At 39.7% G+C, this 15,926-nt stretch overlaps 2 protein-coding genes and 1 long non-coding RNA gene across 3 annotated transcripts in view; 2 read left to right on the plus strand and 1 right to left on the minus strand.

The window, feature by feature from the left end:
• The window catches only part of LOC311032694 (uncharacterized protein), a 177,243-nt gene that overhangs the window by 114,607 nt on the left and 46,710 nt on the right, over positions 1-15,926 (plus strand). Inside the window, exons 4-6 of the mRNA XM_084039658.1 lie at positions 10,002-10,385; positions 10,486-10,857; positions 10,958-11,323. Coding sequence (XP_083895784.1) covers positions 10,002-10,385; positions 10,486-10,857; positions 10,958-11,323 — 1,122 coding nt within the window. The remainder of the gene's footprint in view (positions 1-10,001; positions 10,386-10,485; positions 10,858-10,957; positions 11,324-15,926) is intronic.
• The window catches only part of LOC311032703 (uncharacterized protein), a 72,304-nt gene that overhangs the window by 15,660 nt on the left and 40,718 nt on the right, over positions 1-15,926 (plus strand). The window lies entirely within an intron of this gene.
• The window catches only part of LOC311032706, a 41,590-nt gene that overhangs the window by 13,766 nt on the left and 11,898 nt on the right, over positions 1-15,926 (minus strand). The gene's annotated exons all lie outside the window — the stretch shown is intronic.

The following is a 15,926-nucleotide window of genomic DNA, read 5'->3' on the forward strand; positions in this document are numbered from 1 at the left end:
CTGGTGCATGGCAAAGCACTAAGGGAGACATTTGAGAGAGATTTTGAAGAGATGAAACAAAATGTCCAGACACCGTCCCTGGAAACCACCCCACAGCGCAGGAAATACAAGGTACAACATCACAGCAGAATATTGAATGTGTTGTACCATTCATCATAGCCATGGTCATTCACAAATAAAAACTGTTCTTTTTTTTTTATATCTGATACAGATGCCTGCTCCTCCTGAAAGATGTCTCACAAGACTCCGCAAAGGAAAAAGAAAAGATATACTGCAAGACAACAAAGACGTTCTTTTTTATGATAAACGTAACGGGAAGAAATTCAACCTGGTCTTCTATAGCACATTAGTGAGAGAATGGCTGGACGTAATGAAGAGAAAGTATCCTAACCTCAAGGAAACTCAACAGGACAATCTGATCAAACTTGACTACAAAGAAGGTACTATATCTTTTTATTGTTCTTTGGAAGTTCTGGTGCATGGCGAAGAACTAATGAAGAGGTTTGAGAAACGTTTTGAAGAGATGAAACAAAAAGCCCAGACACAGTCCGAAAGCAGCAGGATTTACTGGAATTAACTGTTGATTAAATGCTTTTGGTGAATTATTATTTTGATAAGCTTGAGTTAATGTGTGAAAGCGTGCAAAAGACCACCAAATATAAAAATCTGTTGTTTACACAATAAAGGCTGGATTATTCACATCAACTCTTGCTTTTTGTTTATTATTTGGGTTTTATATTTAAATACAGTACATTGTGATGTTTTTGCTGAAACATTAAATAGGGATAACTATGTGATAATCACAATGAAAAGTTAAACTGCTCCATCAGGACTGGATGTCTGTGTTTTTATCAGAATGGGTTAACCTGTTGGAAAACGAAACTGTGAAGTATGTGATACTGTGTTATGCCAACTTGAACCTACTACCAAAAGAAAAAGAAAAGCAAAATTAAAAATGTTTGTTCGTGCAGGAAACAATAACTCATAGTCAGACATTGATGACTGATGATTCTAGACTCTTGGTTGCATCTGACCTCAGGTTCATTTTGACATTTCAGAAACCAGTTCATTCATTTGAACCGACCAGACGGAAACAATAAAATACATTATTGGGAGTTTTGAATTGTTTCAAAATCAGCCTCAAGTCTGAATGTAGAAAAGTGTTTCCAACGTGGTAGTGTGTGTGTGTGTGTGTGTGTGTGTGTGTGTGTGTGTGTGTGTGTGTGTGTGTGTGTGTGTGTGTCCGTATGCACTATGTATGTGTGTGTCAACATAGAACCGGTTCTGCCAGCAATATGTGTGTGTTTGTCTCTGGAGCAGGTTTGTGTGTTTTTACATTGAGGCCAATGGAAACTGATGACTGAAGTTTTTTATTTGAAGAAGTGAAAGAATTTTGATCTCGGTTAAGGTCAGATTATCCCACTATGGGGCCCGAGGGAATAAATGAGCTGTGGGCCCTATAGTGTGCACACAGAGCTGTCAGCTTGTTAGCTTTAGCTTAGCATAAGTGGAGCAAATAATTAGAAGTCTCAAAAACTAACAGAATAACATTTTTGTATGTAGTGTATATCTTGGGTTGTGTTTAGGTGTCATTTTGGTATGAATTTTGCTCGTCCAGAAATGAAGTAAATAATTCTGGACCTCACTGATTTCTAAACCCTTGCTACGGCCCTGCTCACAGCCTCTCACACTCAACCATTTAGTGATTTCAGTTTGTTGAAGGCTGGAGGACGGACAGTGGGATTGGGCCATAGTGTTGTATGTCAGGGCTGTCAAGATAGCATTTCAATCTGTTGACACGCTCACACACCACCGAGTATTTCAGGGAAATTACCAGGAGAGCGCCACCTATTCTTTTAACTAAGACGTTCAGATCAGGGTGTAAAACATTTCACGCCCTTACCGAAACATTTGATAACACGTTTTGCGTCATCAGTGACATGCCAAGTGCCATCCCATTTGTATTTATACCATATCAGACCCTCACACTCAACCATACACACACACACACACACACACACACACACACAGCAGGTTTAGTATTAAAAAAAATAAACCGATGAGAAACACTCTTTTTCTTAACATTTTATTGGTTTCCCAAAAAAAAAGAGAAATGAATTAAAAAAAAAGAAAGTAATTTCCTCCATAACAATTTCAAATGTCGAAGAACTGGACAATTAAAACTGAGCTTTATTTTATTTGTTTGTGGGCTCTACGGTGGCTCTGAGTGGTCAAAAACCCTCTAAACGCTTTTTGACTGATGTAAAAAGTGCAGAAAATCCAACCTGTTCCTGAGTTTTGGAGCCGGTGTGGAATTTAAGTTATTGAAGCTATTTGAACTAAAACAAGTAAATAAATTATTACAATGTAATATTCCCAGACCAGACATAATAATTAGGTCTGGTCCGGGAAGATAAGAGCCTGGAAGACGCCCTTACAAAACATTTGATAACACGTTTTGCATCATCAAAGTGACATGCCAAGTGCCATCCCATTTGTATTTATACCATATCAGACCCTCACAGCCTCTCACACTCAACCATTACACAGCAACATCATGGAAGCTGTCCGACACACACAACACACAACTCTGTGCAGTTAACTCTTACTTTACTGAAACTTAAAAACATTTCTTGTAATTCTCGCATTCCATAACGAGACATACTAAAAAAAAAATGTGCATTTACATACCTTTCTCTTGGAGTGGAAATTTTTTAAGTGTTGTTTTGGATGAACAAAGCGAGCTACTTTTAGCATGGGAAAAACTTAAATAGCAGCATTTGAAGAATAATTGGAGACTAGGATTTCTATGATATTAAAAAAACACAACAGATATTTACTTGTACACATTAGAAAGTGTAAATTTGTGTCAGTGTAAAGTGTAAACACACACACACACACACACAATGTCATCATTGTGTGTGCGTGTGTCAAAGAAACAAAATGTGTAAATAGAAATAGATATATACATACATGTCGCCATGGACAGTTAGGGTGTTCATTGTCATACACAAGTTCTTCTCCTGTGTATATGGCCGCTCCAAGAGAAAGGTATGTAAATATTATATATTTTTAGGTGACACTGTGAAGGTTCTTCAAGACCATGTCCTGTAACGTTGCGACTGGACCACCAAAGATAAAATGTGTTTTCCTTTATAAGAGCTCATGCATTATTTATTGATACATTCAACACAACCTACAATTAAAAACCACCAGGACTGATGCTATCTGATCTAATTCAGCATCACAAGACTGGAATGGAGACTTTGTATAAAGTGGTCGGCACATTTCAAATGTTGAGTGAAAGCCAAAAAAGCCCTATTTAAAGGTCCTTAAAACTTTAAAAGATTATGTTGGTTCTAAGTCAGGCTGCAGGTAAATCCATTCTGAGAATGTAGTGCCTAACTATTTAAACTAAGACAACTATATGATCTGTGCCTCATCTTAATAGGATAGATATTTCTCTTGCAGAGATTCCTGCAATTCATTTTGTCCGCATTGTATAGTCTAGAGCAATGTGCTCGCGATTTTCGGCGGCGCACCGCCTCCAGTGTGAACCAGGCACACTGCACGCGAAAGCGCCGCCGAAAATCGCGAGCAATCCGCGCACCCCCAGTTCAGACCAGACGCGTATTTCTCCGCGGTGGTCGACAAGCGCTTCTGCTCAGCTGTTGTTCATTCAGAGCTATTTTTTTCCATTAAACCCCATAAAATGAATACGCCATGTTTCTGTAACCAAGAAGTTTGTACACTTGTATTTATCCGAAAGAGAGCGAGAGAGAGCGAGAGAGAGAGAGAGAGAGAGAGAGAGAGAGAGAGAGAGGGACACACACACACACAGACAGAGAGTGTGTATGGTAGTAGACAGTAGTAGCGCAGATATACCGTTGAAATACACATATTTTTTTATCTGCTCTTCACATTTATTAAATGTATTGTCTCTTCCTGTTTCCCAGTGCGAGTTGAGATACACAACTATGATCGCGTTTGTCAATCATTCACATTTACATTTACATTTAGGTCATTTAGCAGACGCTTTTGTCCAAAGCGACTTACAATAAGTACATTTGTCAAGAGAAGGAAACAAAGAAACCACGACGTATCGTTGCCGATGCAGTAAGAGCTAAAAATAGAACAAGTGTTAGGTCCTCATCTGAGTAAAGTATTTCACAAGCAACAGTGCTAAGATCAGAGTGCTATAGGTAAGGATTTTTTTTTTTTTTTGGGGGGGGGGGGGGGGGGGGGGGGTGTCGAGGGAGGGTGTTAGTGGGTCATGCTATGTAGAGTCAAGGTGAAGTCTGAACAGGTGAGTCTTGAGCCTTTTTCGGAAGATGGCAAATGACTCAGCTGTCCTGACATTAGTCGGGAGTTCGTTCCACCACTGAGGCGCCAGAACAGAGAAGAGTCTGGACTTTGCTGAGCGACATTTGTTTGATTTCAGCGATGGTGGTGCCAGCCGGCCAGCTGAAGTAGAGGAGCGAAGTGCTCGCTTCGGGGCATGAGGTTTGACCAGTGTTTGAAGGTAGACAGGTGCCGTTCCATTGATGGCCTTGAAGGCCAGTGTCATCGTCTTGAATTGGATGCGTGCTGCAACAGGGAGCCAGTGGAGGTCACGGAGGAGGGGGCTCACGTGGGAGAATTTGGGTAGATTGAATCGCGGTATTTTATTTTGAAAATTGCTTTATTTTGAAAATTGACCGGATTGTCTCGTGTTCCTCTGTGTGATTTCCTGCCAGAATTGACGCGTTCACTCGCGGCACGCGCAAAAAATAGAGCAGACGCCGAAACGATCGCTTCACAGCGCGGGAGGGCCGCGCGTATTCGCGGCGCTCCGCGTCCAGTGTGAACGACACCATAGCTTAATAAAGGCCTGATTATGCTTCCGCGTAGTGATAACGCAACGGCAACGCAACGGCCACGCAGTTGCTGGGAGACCGTGATGGTTCTGCGTTGGGTTTACGTGTCGAAATGCAATTCAATGCCACACCGGTAAAGGGCGCTATGGTTTTTGTAAAGACTGACCGACCGACCGAGACTCTTGACGTACATCGTCGTAGCCTTGTTATAGCCTATTTGTTTACTTTCCGGCTTTAAACGTCCACAATTTTTCAGAACTTGGTGTTTTATTTCTTTGTGCAAAAGCGAGAAGGTGCAAACAATAAAACGAGGTGAAAACAATAAAAGTAGCCTTTTAAAAGTTTAAATGGCGGTGTTTATGAGTGGAAACCGGATAGCGGTCTCCAGCGGATGTAGTTAGCGGACCAATCACAGCCAAAGCCGCTGCGTTGGTGTTGCGTTGGCGTTGCGTCGCCTCGACGTGCGTCGAGGATTTTTGGGAGGCACACGTCAGGCCCTTGCGTTGACGTAAGGGGGGTCCGCAAGGACGTAAGGGGTCCGCAAGGTCCCTTGCGTTGTGTCGACGCGGAAGCATAATCCAGCCACTGTGGGGCGCCGAATGGAAGCGGGCTCCGCTACGCGTCTATTCGCGGCGCTTCCGCGTCCAGTGTGAACCTGGCGTCATAACGCTTTTGGTGCGTGTTTAAAACAGTGAGTTTACTTCAAAACGCGAGCGTCAGACGCTGTCAGAGTATGGAGGTAGATTTGTGTCTTTATTATTCAATCAAAAAAAAGGTTGCTTCAATCAAAATATATATTTTCAATCAAAAAAAGTGTTTGAATGCAAAAATATGGATGAGACTCAAAAAAATGCATTTGAACACTGTTTTTCTTTGATTGAAAATGTTTTCTTTGATAGAAGTGAAGGTTTTTTTGTTTGAAGCAACTTTTTTGATTGAAGTAATGTTGTTTTGTGTTTGGGCCATATTATGGGTAGGACATTTGTGTCTTTATAATTCAATCAAAAAAGAAGTTGCTTCAAACAAAGAAAATATATTTTCACTTCAATAAAAAAAAAAAAACTTTTTCAATCATAGAAAAAAAGTTTTTGAATGCAAAAAAAGATTTGAGACTCTTTTTTTTTTTATTGAAAATATTTTCTTTGATTGAAGTAATCTTTTTTGTGTTTGGGCCGTATTATGGTAGGACATTTGTGTCTTAATTATTCAATCCCCAAAAAAGTTGCTTCAATCAAGTCGTTTTTTTTTTGATTGAATCATTTTGACACAAACATCCCGCAGTGGGCGGGTGCTTCCCCATTGGTCAGACATGTTTGAGTGACAAGTGTCTACACCAACGACGTCTTTCACGGTCGCCAGCAAGCCAGGGGCTGTTCGAAATGCTATACTAACATACTGCCTACTACATACTCAACGTGTATGTACTGCATACTGCCTACTAAATATACGTTTGAGTATGCTGTTACCCTCAGACTGTTCACATGGAAGTATACACATACTACATTTTTTATTTGTATTTTTTTTAACTTTAACTTTTTTTCTTTTTTAAGAACGTTTGCGGTTCTAGATCCTGTTTAATGGAAAATAATTATCAAAATATAAAGCATGATTATTATTACACTTAATTAAATATTTATAAATATTTTGTCAAATTACAATTGTCAAATGTTTTCTACAGTTATTATATATGCGCACTCCCACGCTCTTCCCTCTTTCTTCCTCTTACCTGAGTAGCTGCTTTCAGTCGCCATCGATCGCGACTATTAAACAGCTGGAGCTGATCCCAGCTGTCATCAGGCGAAGGCAGGGTACACCCTGGACAGGACGCCAGTCTATCACAGGGCTAACATGTATGTATTCACCGACCCGGAAATTGAACCCAGGACCCTGTGCTACCCACTACACCACAAAGCAGGTTTAGTAAAAACCTTGAGTTAGTTAACCCTAAGATGAGGGAAACTCTGGTTTTTCGGTTTCACATAGCCAGTTCAGCATAAATCTGAGTCAGTTACCCGGGTAACATACTCCGTGAACCTAACCTGCTCGCTAGCAGGTTTGCTTCAACAAACCCTGAGTTTCTCCCTACATGTCTCCGCCTTTTTTCGGAATCTGAACCAACTCTGAAAAATTGTGCCATCCTTTCCAACCTAATCGATATGGAAATAAAAGTGATTCTAGCAGCTTTGTGTCGGGAGAGGATTTTGATTACCTTTCCTTTCAATCACATTAGATATTATCTAAACAATATTCTCTGACATTTTCAATATTTCATATCACGGACATAATCCGCAACCAGGTTCTTTGCAGAGGTAGTGTTTTTGCGAACGGGAGATTTATGAAATGTTTAAGTACATTCCTGTGTTGAAATACCTGCTTATATTTACTGTTTAATATGTGAAATATGAAATCATATGCCTTAGTCAACGTATTTGCGCAATATTCTTATGCTTAATTTTCAACTGACACCACTTTCTTTCTGTGCCTGGGGGGATTACACCCAATGAAAATGATAATTCATTCAGTGAATTACGGGAATTGAACCGCTGCGGCCTGCACCAGGGGTAGCGTTGCTAACCATTACACCACAGTATCACTCTGCAAAGCTGAAAATAAAGACTAATTACCTTTAGATCAATTGACTGTTTCATTCAGTTATACACATTAGATCGGGCAGTAATTGTCTGCCACGCCAACTATCGCTACTTTGCTGCAGTTACGTTGCTCCTCTTTCTCAGGATGAGCTCGTTTTCTACATAAACACGCGGTAATATCTAATAACGCTCTCCTGGTTGCCATGGTGAATCGTAGTATCGGAGCTCCATTGATGATGGCTTTGTAGAGTCAGCAGGCATGCGCATAACTCAGAGTTTACATACTCAGAGTTGACTGAACTAATTCAAAACCACTGTTCTGAAACCCAAAACTCAGAGTTGCCCATCTCAGAGTTGGTCAACTCAGAGTTCAGGGTTAGGTTCAGAGTTTGTTGAACCTGCTTTGTGAAACGGGCCCCAGGTAGACATCTCAGGAGAGCAGTACATCTCCCCTCTATATACGCTGGTTTTCAACCTTATATCATTGAGTAGCTAAATATGCAACAGCAGAACTTAAACGGAGCCCTGCATATGAGAATTATAACATTTAATACCACATTTTCTTACATGAGGCCTCTCATAGCAGCATTCCTCCTGCCGGTGAACTTCTCATCCCTCACCCTCCACCGAATGAGGCGCTCGGTGTCTTCATCCGTCCCTTTAATGAACAACAGTGCACCGCGTTATTTACCACCGTTACGCCCACCTGTGTGTCCCTCACTGTACGCCGTAGTTCTGTGTATGTACGCGAGCATAGCAGCAGTAAAGTCGCATATAGTTGTGCATTAGGCTACTGATAAATAATGCCTGACAGAGCTAGTTAGCGCACCGAGCAACAGAATATACGTACGGGACAGCATATGTATGTCCCGCTCTCAAAATAAAAGCATCTGCCTCTGTGTCTGTGAGCGATTGACTGCCTGTATGTGTGATGGTGGGGAGACCACTACCCGTGAGCGAGAGAGAGAGAGAGGGATAGTCAAATAGCTGTAATCCAGTGGGCTCTGTGAGAAGATAGACTCAGGCTCTGCATGACCTGTTGCTGCTAAACAGGCAGCGCTGCGGGCAACAGTTGGCATGTGGACTGTTGTTTGACCACTAATGACGTTACTTATTACAACATAACATAGCACTAGCATATAGCAAGCCTCTGTACTTAAGTGAAATAAACAATTAATTCAGTGTGCAGGGCCATCAACTAACGTTATCAGCTAGCCGTTAGCTGGCTAGCGCACCCTGCTAGCCTGCATCACACAAATTAGTCAACGTGAACTAAGTTAGCAAGCTTTATGTTTAATCAAAATGTCAAACAGAGTAGGCTAATGACACCAATCATTTTAATACTGTTTTATCTACTTACCAAAATCTCCACCACTGCTAACCGGCTTGCTGGCGACCGTGACTTGTCAGAAAGACGTCGTTGGTGTAGACACTTGTCACTCAAACATGTCTGACCAATGGGGAAGCACCCGCCCACTGCGGGATGTTTGTGTCAAAATGATTCAATCAAAAAAAAAACGACTTCACAACTTTCTTCACTTCATTCAAATAACTTCAAATCGAAAAAAATATTTTCAATAAAAAACAACAACACTTCAAATGATTTTTTGCATTTGAGTTTTTCCTTTGATTGAAAATCTTTTTTTGATTGAAGCAACTTTTTTGGGATTGAATAATTAAGACACAAATGTCCTACCATAATACGGCCCAAACACAAAAAAGATTACTTCAATCAAAGAAAACATTTTCAATCAAAAAAAAAGTGTTCAAATGCAATTTTTTGAGTCTCAAATCTTTTTTTGCATTCAAAAACTTTTTTTCTATGATTGAAAAAGGTTTTTTTTTTATTGAAGTGAAAATATATTTTCTTTGTTTGAAGCAACTTCTTTTTTGATTGAATTATAAAGACACAAATGTCCTACCCATAATATGGCCCAAACTCAAAACAACATTACTTCAATCAAAAACGTTGCTTCAAACAAAAAAACCTTCACTTCTATTAAAGAAAACATTTTCAAACAAAGAAAAACAGTTTTCAAATGCATTTTTTTGAGTCTCAACCGTATTTCTGCATTCAAACACTTTTTTTCTTTGATTGTAAAGGTTTATTTTGATTGGAAATATATATTTTGATTGAAGCAACCTTTTTTTTGATTGAATAATAAAGACACAAATCTACCTCCATAAAACGCTGTGTTTTGAATTTGAGTGTCGTACCGTTTTTGGCCACATTCTTACATGTGGCACCTTTAAAACTTGACATTCTTTAATAGTTGGGCATGCCCTACATGGTGAAAATAGTTGTGGCACTATTTTATTGGCTGTATGTGAACAAGGCAGAGAGTATAAATGAAAAGGGAAAAGCTCTTCACATCAGCTGACACTGGGTTGATTGACACCATTTGATAGGGAAAGTGCTCTAAAATTGCTCGGATTGCTTGGATTTCATAGGACCCTAAAACATCACGGCAAGTCTGAATACTGAATGTGTTGTACCATTCATCAGTGGTATGGTTATTTAATGTAACATTTTCTTTTTTGTTGTCTGATACAGATGGCTGCTCCTCCTATACAATACCCCCAAGGACTCCGCGAAATCGAAAGGGACGAATACACATTCAGGTTTCTGCTTGGCAAGAAAGACTCTCTCTTTTATGATGAACGTAATGAGGAGAAATTGAACCTCGCCTTCTGTAGCACATTAGTGAGAGAATGGCTGGACGTAATGAAGACAATGTATCCTGACCTCGAGGAAACTCAACAGAACAATCTGATCAAACTCGAGTCCGAAGAAGGTACTATATCTTTTATGTCTTCTGTGAAAGTTCTGGTGCATGGCAAAGCACTAATGGAGAGGTTTGAGAGAGATTTTGAAGAGATGAAACAAAATGCCCAGACACAGTCCCTGGAAACCACCCCACAGCACGAGGAACACGAGGTACAACATCACAGCTGAACATTGAATGTGTTGTACCATTCATCATTGCCATGGTCATTTACAAATAAAATTGTTCTTTTTTTGTTGTTGTCTGATACAGATGCCTGCTCCTCCTGAAAGATGCCTCACAGGACTCGGCAGAAGAGAAAGAGAAGATAAACTCCAAGACAATAAAGATTTTCTCTTTCATGATAAACGTAACGGGGAGAAATTCAACCTCATCTTCCGTAGCACATTAGTGAGAGAATGGCTGGACGTAATTAAGAGAAAGTATCCTGACCTCAAGGAAACTCAACAGGACAATCTGATCAAACTCAAGTCCAAAGAAGGTACTATATCTTTTTATTCTTCCGTGGAAGTTCTGGTGCATGGCGAAGAACTAATGGAGAAGTTTGATGAAGATTTTGAAGAGATGAAACAAAATGCCCAGACACCGTCCCTGGCAGCCAACCCACAGCACAAGGAACACGAGGTACAACATCACAGCTGAATATTGAATGTGTTGTACCATTCATCATTGCCATGGTCATTTACAAGTAAAAATTGTTCTTTTTTGTTGTTGTCTGATACAGATGTCTGCTCTTCCTATACAATACCCCGAAGGACACAGATACAGATCAAAGCTTCTGCTTGGCAAGAAAGACTCTCTCTTTTATGATGAACGTAATGAGGAGAAATTGAACCTCGTCTTCTGTAGCACATTAGTGAGAGAATGGCTGGACGTAATGAAGACAACGTATCCTGACCTCGAGGAAACTCAACAGAACAATCTGATCAAACTCAAGTCCAAAGAAGGTACTATATATTTTATGTCTTCTGTGAAAGTTCTGGTGCATGGCAGAGCACTAATGGAGAGGTTTGAGAGAGATTTTGAAGAGATGAAACAAAATGCCCAGACACCGTCCCTGGAAACCACCCCACAGCACGAGGAACACGAGGTACAACATCACAGCTGAATATTGAATGTGTTGTACCATTCATCATTGCCATGGTCATTTACAAATAAAAATAGTTCTTTTTTTGTTGTTGTCTGATACAGATGCCTGCTCCTCCTGAAAGATGCCTCACAGGACTCAGCAGAAGAGAAAGAGAAGATAAACTGCAAGACAATAAAAACTTTCTCTTTCATGATAATCGTAACGGGGAGAAATTCAACCTCATCTTCTGTAGTGAGAGAATGGCTGGACGTAATGAAAAGAAAGTATCCTAACCTCGAGGAAACTCAACAGGACAATCTGATCAAACTCAAGTCCAAAGAAGGTACTATATCTTTTTATTCTTCTGTGGAAGTTGTGGTGGATGGCGAAGAACTAATGGATAGGTTCAAGGAAGGTTTTGAAGAGATGAAACAAAAAGCCCAGACACAGTTCCTGGCAGCAGGATTGGCCCAATTAAACGTAAACCAACCAGAGCAAACTGCTGAGGAATAGATGTCAGACGCACGGACGTAATTTAGGGGGGGGACACAGGCCTGCACTTTTTCAAAAGGCCGTTTTAGTCCCCTGCAGGCCCGGCCCTAACCAATCTGGAGCCCTAGGCAAGATTTTAGGTGGCACCCCCCTTGCATCGGCAGTGTAATGTATATACTCACAAGAAACCGAATAGCTTTGTCTTTGACCTTTTTTTTACTTAAAGAAAGCAAATTCACAATCAGAATAGTTAACAAGATAAAAAAAATTATGAATAAATAAATGAATACAAAAAATAAAATGAATATATGAAATACAATCATTTTTACATACATTCATAAATAGTCTTAAGTATAAGATCTAACTAAACACAAAATAAAACGTGTCAACAAGTTGCATAAAATAAATTAAAAATACAATATAAATATGACACTGCACAAAACAAGATATTAAAGGTGGGGGCAACAGGAAGGCTTTATTCTGCTGCATCATGGCTGGGTTGTGCTGCTGAGGTGGAGGCAGCAGTGGTAGATGTGGTAGATGGCCCAAGGGTGGGATTTAGAAACTTCAACAGCGCATCTGAAGGGAGGAGTATGTGACTCCATTGAGTATTACAGTCTAATAATAAAAACATACGATTCCAGGAATAAAATTAAATGATATAATATAAATGAAAAACCAAAGAGATATATGTATGATGTTACCTGATATGCAAATTAGATTAGATTCAATGTATTGTCATCATTACAGTGAAATGCTGAATAGCAGAATGCAAAGTAGCAGTAATATATATGAGAATGTTATGTTACGATTATCTTTGACCGAATCACAGCAGGGGTCCGTTTCACAAAGCAGGTTTAGTGAAAACCTTGAGTTAGTTAACCCTGAGATGAGGGAAACTCTGGTTTTTCAGTTTCACAAAGCCAGTTCAGCATAAATCTGAGTCAGTTACCCGGGTAACATACTCCGTGAACCTAACCTGCTCGCTAGCAGGTTTGCTTCAACAAACCCTGAGTTTCTCCCTACATGTCTCCGCCTTTTTCCGTAATCTGAACCAACTCTGAAAAAATGTGCCGTCCTTTCATCGTCAACCTAATCGATATGGAAATAAAAGTGATTCTAGCAGCTTTGCGTCGGGAGAGGATTTTGATTACCTTTCCTTTCAATCACATTAGATATTATCTAAACAATATTCTCCAACATTTTCAACATTTCATATCGCGGACATAATCCGCAACCAGATTCTTTGCGGAGGTAGTGTTTTTGCGAACGGGAGATTTATGAAATGTTTAAGTACATTCCTGTGTTGAAATACCTGCTTATATTTACTGTTTAATATGTGAAATATGATTAAAATCATATGCCTTCGTCAACGTATTTGCGCAATATTCTTATGCTTAATTTTCTTTCTTTCTGTGCCTGGGGGGATTACACCCAATGAAAATGATAATTCATTCAGTGCGCAACTCTGTGAACTACGGGAGTTGAACCCCTGTCGCCTGCACCGGGGGCGGCATTGCTAACCATTACACCACAGTGTCGCTCTCCAAAATAGAAAATGAACACTTATCACCTTTAGATCAATAGACTGTTTCATTCAGTTATACACATTAGATCGGGCAGTAATTGTCTGCCACGCCAACTATCACTACTTTGCTGCAGTTACGTTGCTCCTCTTTCTCAGGATGAGCTTGTTTTCTACATAAACACTCAGTAATATCTAATAACGCTCTCCCCGTTGCCATGGTGAATCGTAGTATCGGAGCTCCATTGATGATGGCTTTGTAGAGTCGGCAGGCACGCGCGTAACTCAGAGTTTACATACTCAGAGTTGACTGAACTAATTCAAAACCGCTGTTCTGAAACTGAAAACTCAGAGTTGCCCATCTCAGAGTTGTTCAACTCAGAGTTCAGGGTTAAGTTCAGAGTTTGTTGAACCTGCTTTGTGAAACGGGCCCCAGTGCTCATATTCAAAACAGCATTCTCTCTCATGTGATTTTGCTTAATTAACATTAATGATGTGCACTTTAACAACTAGGCTTACAACTATAATATATAAAGGGCTGGAAAAGTGACTTTTACCAGCAGGGCAAACGTTAGCTAACCAGAAGGCAATAAAAATGTAAACAAATGTAAACACCTGCTTAAAAGATCTAATACACCTGCAACACCTTCACTGTCTCCCAATAAAGCAGCATATCCACTTCAAGATCATCCTCATCATCTACAAAGCTCTCAATAATCTGATCAATAAAATGTATTATTATTATTGTTGTTATTATTACTATTGGATTAGAATTCAGTGATAATGTTTTGCTACATGATTTACAACCAGTCAAACCAAAAAAGGGAACAGCAAACTTAAAAGTAGCAATAGAAAACTAGAAGAACTACTAGAAAACACAGTGAACTGAAAGAGTTTACTTTCTCTCTCATATTTGAAGGTCAGTCTTCCATAGCTGACGTGGTTGAGATTCTTCAGCCACTCAAAATAAGACACCGTCACACCGCCAGCATTCAGGTACATGTCCTGCAGGACCAAACATCACAAACTCACACATCCGACTGTTTGGTACTCACTCCTCTGTTTGGAATTAGTTTTGATTGCATTTTTCTTTTTCATTTGGGAAGAATATTACTGGAATTAACTGTTTGATTAAATGCTTTTGGTGAATTATTATTTTGATAAGCTTGAGTTAATGTGTGAAAGCGTGCAAAAGACCACCAAATATAAAAATCTGTTGTTTACACAATAAAGGTTGGATTATTCACATCATCTCTTGCTTTTTGTTTATTATTTGGGTTTTATATTTAAATACAGTACATTGTGATGTTTTTGCTGAAACATTAAATAGGTATAACTATGTGATAATAACAATGAAAAGTTAAACTGCTCCATCAGGACTGGATGTCTGTGTTTTTATCAGAATGTGTTAACCTGTTGGAAAACGAAACTGTGAAGTATGTGATACTGTGTTATGCCAACTTCAAACCAGTGAGACAAGTTCGGACAAAAAAGAAAAAGAAAAGCGAAATTAAAAATGTTTGTTCATGCAGGAAACAATAACTCATAGTCAGACATTGATGAGTGATGATTCTAGACTCTTGGTTGCATCTAACCTCAGGTTCATTTTGACATTTCAGAAACCAGTTCATTCATTTGAACCGACCAGACGGAAACAATAAAATACATTATTGGGAGTTTTGAATTGTTTCAAAATCAGCCACAGCTGCTCACACTCAACCATTTAGTGACTTCAGTTTGTTGAAGGCTGGAGGGCGGACAATGGGATCAACCTGTTGACACGCTCACACACCACGTAGTATTTCAGGGAAATTACCAGGAGAGCGCCACCTATTCTTTTAACTGACAGCGTCTTGCTTTGAGTGACCAGGTGGATGAGCTCGTTTTATTTGTTTGTGGAAGACGTTCAGATCAGGGTGTAAAACATTTCACGCCCTTACCAAAACATTTTGATAACACGTTTTACACACACACCTCTGTGCAGTTTAGTATAAAAAAAATAAACCGATGAGAAACACTCTTTTTCTTAACATTTTATTGGTTTCCAAAAAAAAGAGAAATTAATTAAAAAAAATAAAGTAATTTCCTCCATAACAATTTCAAATGTCGAAGAACTGGACGATTAAAACCGAGGAAGATTCAACAAGGGGACGGGCGGTCACAGTGACACCTGGCGCCCTCCCTGCTCCCCTTTCTTGGCCAGCGAAGGAGTCGGGGAGAAGCTGCTTTTAATACAATAGATAAAGCGACAGGAAAGCAGGAAAAGATGGGGAGACGAGCAACAATCCTCCCACCAAAAAAAAAAAAAAAACTTTAACCTTGGCAACTTCACGACTAACCATTAATGATTTTTGGAGAACATTATTGGAGAGAAACTACATATATTTGTCAAATTAAAATGTTTTCTGAACTGAACCCAGATCTTAATGGAATTTTGGACCACCAAATTTGGGTTTAGTTCAGATGCTTTGATCGTTAGTGGGAGAGGGGCAATTAAAACTGAGACTGGGAGTGTAACTCTCAGTTCCATATCAGCCCAGATCGGACCCTCCTTATCTGCGAACATGGTGATCCAATATGTCAGCTTGACAATATTCGCTGCCCAGT

Source organism: Eutrigla gurnardus (assembly GCF_963514095.1).
Source record: "Eutrigla gurnardus genome assembly, chromosome: 22".
Classification (NCBI taxonomy): domain Eukaryota; kingdom Metazoa; phylum Chordata; class Actinopteri; order Perciformes; family Triglidae; genus Eutrigla; species Eutrigla gurnardus.